This window comes from Takifugu flavidus, chromosome 15 (assembly GCF_003711565.1).
Source record: "Takifugu flavidus isolate HTHZ2018 chromosome 15, ASM371156v2, whole genome shotgun sequence".
Lineage (NCBI taxonomy): Eukaryota > Metazoa > Chordata > Actinopteri > Tetraodontiformes > Tetraodontidae > Takifugu > Takifugu flavidus.
Genome location: NC_079534.1, coordinates 5,025,927 through 5,033,426, shown reverse-complemented (window position 1 = coordinate 5,033,426; position 7,500 = coordinate 5,025,927). Strand labels below are relative to the sequence as shown.

At 56.7% G+C, this 7,500-nt stretch overlaps 1 protein-coding gene across 2 annotated transcripts in view; it reads left to right on the top strand.

The window, feature by feature from the left end:
* The first annotated feature begins 4,404 nt into the window (after window positions 1-4,404).
* The window catches only part of adcy8 (adenylate cyclase 8 (brain)), a 16,419-nt gene continuing 13,323 nt past the window's right edge, over window positions 4,405-7,500 (top strand). Inside the window, exon 1 of one of the 2 annotated variants that reach the window (XM_057056775.1) lies at window positions 4,405-7,500. This exon is cut by the window's right edge and continues 108 nt beyond it. In XM_057056775.1, coding sequence (XP_056912755.1) covers window positions 6,733-7,500 — 768 coding nt within the window. In that variant the 5' untranslated portion in view covers window positions 4,405-6,732. The other variant, XM_057056774.1, reaches the window with a different exon arrangement.

The window sequence follows — 7,500 nt, the reverse complement described above, 5'->3', positions numbered from 1 at the left end:
CAGCAGATCTGAGAGAAGCTGCTCACACACTCTCACACACTCACAGACACACACACTCTCACACACACACTCACACACACTCTCACACTCTCACACACTCTCACACACACACTCTCACACTCTCACACACTCTCACACACACACTCTCACACACTCACACTCTCACACACTCTCACACTCTCACACACTCTCACACACACTCTCACACACACTCTCACACACACACTCTCACACACTCACAGACACACACAGTCACAGACACACACACACTCACACACACACTCACACACACTCTCTCACACACACTCTCACACACACACACTCTCTCACACACACTCACAGACACTCTCACACACTCTCACACACACTCTCACACACACTCACAGACACAAACACACTCTCTCACACACACACACTTACACACTCTCACACCACACACTCACACACTCTCACACACTCTCACACACACTCTCACACACTCTCACACACACTCTCACACTCTCTCACACACTCTCACACACTCTCACACACACTCTCACACTCTCACACACACTCTCACACACACTCACAGACACACACACACTCACACACGTGTTTCCATGGGAGACCGCCGCCTCATTAAGCTGCTGCCTGATCAAAAACAGGAAGTTGTTGTGTAGCAGCGGCTGTCTGAGGCGTGACCCCGGCGACCCGTCACGCCAACACAACACGCTAACAAATGTCATCATCAGGTCCGTTTAGCACGGTCCAACACTCCTGTATGTTTGTTGTTGAACGGATTTCTAGGCTGCTTCCTTTTCAAACAGGATGGCAGAATTATGGTGATTACATCACACGTCATGCTAATGCTAATGCTAATGCTAATGCTAATGGACCTGCGTCCCCACGCTTCTGCTCACACAGGTTCCACGACTGTAGGTGATTCACCTGTACACACAACACAGAAGTGTTCCTGCTTCCTGCATCCTTCAGCTAGCATTAGCAGCGGGCCAGCAGCAGCGCTAACACATTGGCGGGCTGGAAGCTTGAATTGGGACACCCTCCAGGGTCAGACCCTCATGACCCTCCAGTCGGCTCTCAAAGAGGTTTTTTACTTATTTTCCATTGTTGTAGCTGGATGCTGCCAACTCAGTGACATGAGCCTGGTCCTGCTCCAGGTTTCTTCCTGTTAAAGGGGAGTTTTCTACATGGGTAACCCTGGCCCTACATGGTAACCCTGGCCCTACATGGGTAACCCTGGCCCTACATGGGTAACCCTGGCCCTACATGGATAACCCTGGCCCCACATGGTAACCCTGGCCCTACATGGTAACCCTGGCCCTACATGGGTAACCCTGGCCCTACATGGTAACCCTGGCCCTACATGGTAACCCTGGCCCTACATGGTAACCCTGGCCCTACATGGGTAACCCTGGCCCTACATGGTAACCCTGGCCCTACATGGTAACCCTGGCCCTAACTGGTAACCCTGGCCCTACATGGTAACCCTGGCCCTACATGGGTAACCCTGGCCTACATGGTAACGCTGGCCCTACATGGGTAACCCTGGCCCTACATGGATAACCCTGGCCCCACATGGTAACCCTGGCCCCACATGGTAACCCCGGCCCTACATGGGAGCAGCTAATGGACCACAGCGACCTTCTGATGGGTGAAGAACCAAGATCCTTCTGGTCCTGAGTCTGATCTTTGTGAGCAACATCAAACACAATCAGCAGATTCTTCATTTGTGGGAACAGAAGTTCCTTCACACCTCAGAGCTCAACTGCAGCGACAGAACATTCCAGAACACGTCTGGATTTCCGAGCTGAGGTTGGAGCGAGAGCAGGCGGCGCCAGTCCGGATTAGCTTCAGAATCTGGTTGGTCCATCAGGAAATGAAGGCAGATGTGGAATCAGAGCTCCATCCATTAATTGATGGACTAATCTGGATGAGAAAGATGCTCCATTTCACACAAATCCTGTAAAAGCAGTCAGGACGGACGGCTCACCTGTGTGCTGTCACACCTGAGCAGCCTTAGCATTAGCGTCTCCTGCCGTTACACCTTTAACTTGTCGTCAAGTCACAATCAACGAACGAATCGAGCCTTACAATAGGAGGTTGTCATGGTAACAGCAAGCCCGCCCGAGGTGGATCTATTTATGGATCTTTATTGGCGTATTGACGTGTTTCCTGGCCGTCTGGCCCGATTTTCTCAGCTGTTCTGACGCCGCGTCCTCGCCGAGGCCCAAACTGCTAATTATCGTAGCCAGTTCACAGTTTGGATCTCAGCGCTTCCACATCCCGACTGCCTGTTTAACCACAGACGTCCATCAGAGATATCTGTCACAACAGAGCTCGGAGCGTCTGTGCACCACGTCAGGGTCTAGAGGATACACCTGTAGCCACACACACACACACACACACACACACACACACACACACACACAACACACACACACACACACACACACACACACACACACACACACACATATCTGCCAGGAGGACCAGAGACCTGCTGGTGAAGAGCTGCTCTCCTGGACTCAGGAGCCGACAGCAGACGTGTCAGGAGGCCACACGTTCTGTCAGCCGTGTCGGGCTTCGGGGGAAGTTCTGGCGTCGTCTCTGTGTGGCGAGTCGCCAAACCGCCGACATGTGACACGGCGAGTCAGTGCTCAGCGGTCCTGCCTGGTCCTGACGGCTTCCAGCCCCGGACCCTGACCCCAGCACCCCTGCTGAGGCCACACGAAGGCTGGAAACATGAAACCACAACCAGAGTTCGGATCTGTGAGCTCAGACGCGAGACTGGAAGCTCCTCAGAACCTTTGATGGGTTTGATCTTCAAGCTGTAGGTCCTGCGGCTGCTGCGGGGGCGCTGCAGAGGAGCAGTGACCCATGGGAAATGGAGGCCATAAACATCATCCAGCAGCATGGATGCAATAAATCTGCCTCAACCGCTGCCCTTGAAGGCGTCGTCCACTCAGTCACCATGAAATCTGATCACCCAGCAGCCTCAGACGGGAACGTCTGGAGAAGAATGAGCAGCTCCTCCAGGAGGACACACGTGTCCCCTGGAGCTGCCTCGGGGACCCTGGACGTGGCTCAGAGACCCTCAGGGGACCGACTCTTAAAGGTCCTGTTTGCTCTGGCTGACTGACTTTTGACAGCTGATCTCCAGCAGAGCGGATCCGTCTCCAGCGGAGAAGATCACCGACCTTCCTGCTGCCTTTGGGCCCCAGAAGAGGCGCCTGACTCACGGTCACAAGGAGGAAACGTTCCCACCGACCACATTCCAGAGCGCCGCGATCGTCATCCTGATTACGGATGATGAACAACGGCGCTCCGAGCCGCAGCTTCCAGGAGCGACCGGAGGAACGAGGAGGAGGAGGAGGAGGAGGAGGAGGAGGAGGAAGAGCGTCCTCTGGATGACTCATCCCCCCCGGCTGCCGCTCACATGCGGTGCCAACGTTGGGCTCCGACGCCGTCAGAAGCGGCGCCGCTCAGGCTGCGTGACGGCGCTGTAATCCTGCGCGGGGGATTAGAACTTCCATCACTCGATTCTCCACAGATCCGCTCCTTTAAGACACTTTCTAATTAGGTTACGTAATTTGGCAGCCCGGCGCCGGCAGAGGGACGCTGAGCGTCCGCGTCCTCGCCCGAGCTGCCTCGTCCATCAGTCGCGTTACCATGGCAACCCGTACCTTTGGAACTCTGACCGCTCCGTCTGCCGTGGCCAGTCAGATGAAGCTTAACACGTCAGGCCGGTCACCCAACTGTGCTAAGTGCTAGCATACGCTGTCGCTAACAGCTGCTGTTGCTCCGTCCCAGATGTTTGGAGGGTGTTTGTGCCGGTCCCGTCCAGAGGGGGGGGGGGGACGGTCAAACAGGAAGAAGGAGAAGAAAGACAAAGGCAGGATGAGCTAGCTGATGCTAACTGTGGCTGAGTGCTCAGACCTCCGAAACCCCGAATGTTTAACGGGAGAAAAAGAGGACACCGAAATATCGAGAGCAGCGTTTTACTCTCAGGAAACGTCCGACTTTTTATCGGCCCTAAACAGGCTCCCCGCAGGCGTTTCCCAGCATGCCTCAGGGCTGCGGGATCCTCACAGGTCAGAAAGAGGAACACAAACTTTCCCTTTTCAGCTGCTTGTCCGTCCCGTTGCCAGGGGCGACCAGCTGTTAAACATCGGCACTCCTTTAGCTGTTGTGGACCCCGAATCAGGTTCATCTCCAGCTTCAGAGGAACTTCACCAACGCAACTTTGCTGCGTTTCTCCTCCCGGGTCGTCATGGCAACCGGAGAATTAAAATAAACCAAGGCATGAAGTGAAAATGAGCCAATGAGCTTTACGGGGAGCTGCCTCAGACTCCAACTGAGCCTCAGAGCTGAGATGCTTGTTTATTAGCTATTAGTTAATCACCAACCGGCCCAGATCTGCTCTGATCACAGGTGAAAGGACCAACATGCTAACCAGCTAGCCACGGACGTTTGGTTGCAGCACCACGTCCTGCCTGTAGAGGCGCTGCTGAGGTTTGTTGCTTTAGCTGAAGAGCACCTGTGGAACCCACCTGGCCGTCAGGTGACCCGGCCGTCAGGTGACCCGGCCGTCAGGTGACCCGGCTGTTGGTGGACGACGCGCGGACTCAAATGCTAAACAGGCTAATTTTAATGGCAGATTAATGTCCTCTGTCCTCCATCATGACCTCTGGTCACCACGGCGACCGTCCCCATCAGTCATCGACTCTCCAACCAGCATATTTAAGCTATGCTAACTTTAGCAGGTGGCTAAATGTTACATCAGTGTTGATTTCAATAAAGCTGCCGTTTGTCTACAATCTACAGAACCTTCTCGGACTAGGTTCTGGGAGGTTCTACTGACCCGTCAGGACCAAAAGAGAAGAACCAAAGAAAAGTGCAGCGGTTTTTTGGACAGATGGAGCTGCTGCTGCTGTCTCCAGCTGTTTCTCGGTTCTCGGCGTGATAATAAGGTCACATGAAGGACGTGTTGGATCAGGACGGTCCTGCAGCCGCCTGAATCCGTCCAGTTTGGGACGGATTTCAGAAATTCTCTCATCCTGAGAATCAGCAGAAAAAAGAAGCTCCAGTGGAGACGAAAGGAGGGTAAAAATAGACTGAATAGCAATGAGGAACTTTGGTCCTGCCTGGAGCCACACGTGAGTCAAAGTGGGGGAAGCTGCTCCTCGGGAGGACGTCTCCTCCTCCTGAAGGGTTAGCATGGAGCGCTTCAGCCGCTAAGCCCAGTCCGCTGGTTCTGAAGGACCCACGTCGCTCAGATAAGGAAAAGTGGGACGAGGACGGGCGGGGGTGGAACCTCTGACGTCTGCCTCCTCAATAAATCGCTGAATTAAGCTTTTTTTACCCAGAATTCCTGTGGAGAACGATGTGATGGTTGTGCTAACATCGCTGTAGCATCGCTGTAGCATCACTGTAGCATTGCTGTAGCATCACTGTAGCATCGCTGTAGCATCACTGTAGCATCGCTGTAGCATCATTAAACGTGACTCTGAGGTAAATTTAAAGGTTTATTCTCTCTTTAATGAGATGCTAAACAATAGCGTGAATCTTCCTTCACAAAACGTTAAAGTTTGAAAATATTTGCAACAAATGAAGAAGAGTTTTAATTGTGGTCTCCACAGGTGACCTGGCGGGGGCAGGTGCTGCACACAGGTGACCTGGGGGGGGCAGGTGCTGCACACAGGTGACCTGGGGGGGGCAGGTGCTGCACCTGTGGACCATGGTGGATCCAGGTGTTCTCCCAGCTGGGTTAAAGGTCACCTGCTGATAACGGCTCCTACTGTGTTACACCTGACAGCACAGGTGACCCCGCCCCTTTTGTGTGTGACGATGACGTCATTCGCCAGGCCGGTCGACGGACTTCGATGCGATTCTGGGATCGATCCGTCATGACGTCACTGACCGTCTGTTTTGTTTGTTCTTTGTTGTTTATGTTTCAACAACAAAACGGAACGGGCCAAGCGCACGCGGCCAGAGTGGCTGTGACGTCAGACCGCTGCCCAGCAGTCCTGCACGCGAGGCGCAGACACAGAAGATTCGACGAAGAAGAATCGAAGACGGGAGGGAGGCGGGTGCGCTGTCTCGTGGCGCTCTCGCGAACGGTGACGGACGGTCGTCTTGGCCCCTCCCCCCCTCCCCCCCTCCCTCCACAGCCAGGTGTTGCGTTCAGCCGCGAGCCTCGTGCTGGTGTAGCGGCGGGAGAAGCAGCTCGCGCAGTGGAAGTTTGGGACCGCGAGCGGATCCTGCTGACGGGGTTTCCAGGAAATTGGACGCGTGCTTCCCCTCCTGGCCGGTTCCGCCCGCGGGAATGACCCAGTGACGGATCCAGCTGTGCCACCGACGCGCGCAGCCGTTCCCGGGCTCCGGTTCTGGAGGCTGACCCCTGGTTCCGCTCCGTGACGCCCGCGGCACCCTGATGGTGCGGACCGTCGGCGCGCGGAGTCCGCCTGAAACCTGCTGATCTGGCGTCGGGCTCGACGCGGAGCGCCGCGCGCGCGTAGTGCGGGGATGCTGGATTTATGCCGCCGCTTCCTCGGCGACGGAACCGCGACGATGACCTCCAGCCGAGCTTCAGCTCGTGGCGACAGAAGCACGCGCCCTTGGTTCGATGTCGTCTCCCCCAAGTGGTCGCGCTAACTCGCAGGGATCTGAGCGAGCGGCGCGAGCGAGCGCGGGGCAGAGCCGCAGGAGCAGCGCGCGGCGGGGGCGGCGGGGATGGAGCTGTCCGAGGTTCGGTGCTCCAGCGCCAGCGAGGAGCTCTACACCATCAACAGAACCCCCAGCGCGCGGCCCAAACGGCTGCTGTGGCAGGACGCGGTGCGGCACATCACCGAGCAGCGCTTCATCCGCGAGCAGGGCGGCGGAGGGGGGGGAGGGGTGAAGGACGGCTCGGACGAGCCCTATGACCCGGGCCAGGGCGCGCGGAAGCAGTCGGCGGGCAGGACGTCGGTGGGGGACCGGCACAACAACGGCGGCACCAAGGTGTTCCCGGAGCGCGCGAGCAGCGACCTGGGCTTCCTGCAGATCGACTGCGCGCCCAGCAACTCGGACTTCTTCCTGAACCGGGGCCACTCGTACCGGGGCGTCATCTTCCCCACGCTGCGCAACGCCTTCAAGTCGCGCGACCTGGAGCGGCTGTACCAGCGCTACTTCCTGGGGCAGCGGCGCAAGTCGGTGGTGGTGATGAACATCCTGGACGTGGTGACCAAGCTGACGCTGCTGGTGCTGCACCTGACGCTGGCCTCGGCCCCCATGGACCCCATCAAGGGGACGCTGCTGGGCTTCTTCACGGGCATCGAGGTCGTCATCTGTGCCTTGGTGGGGGTGCGGAAGGACACCACGTCGCACAGCTACCTGCAGTACAGCGGCGTGGTCACCTGGGTGGCCATGGCCACGCAGATCCTGGCGGCGGGGCTGGGCTACGGGCTGCTGGGGGACGGGGCGGGCTACGTGCTCTTCGCCCTGTTCGCCACCTACAGCATG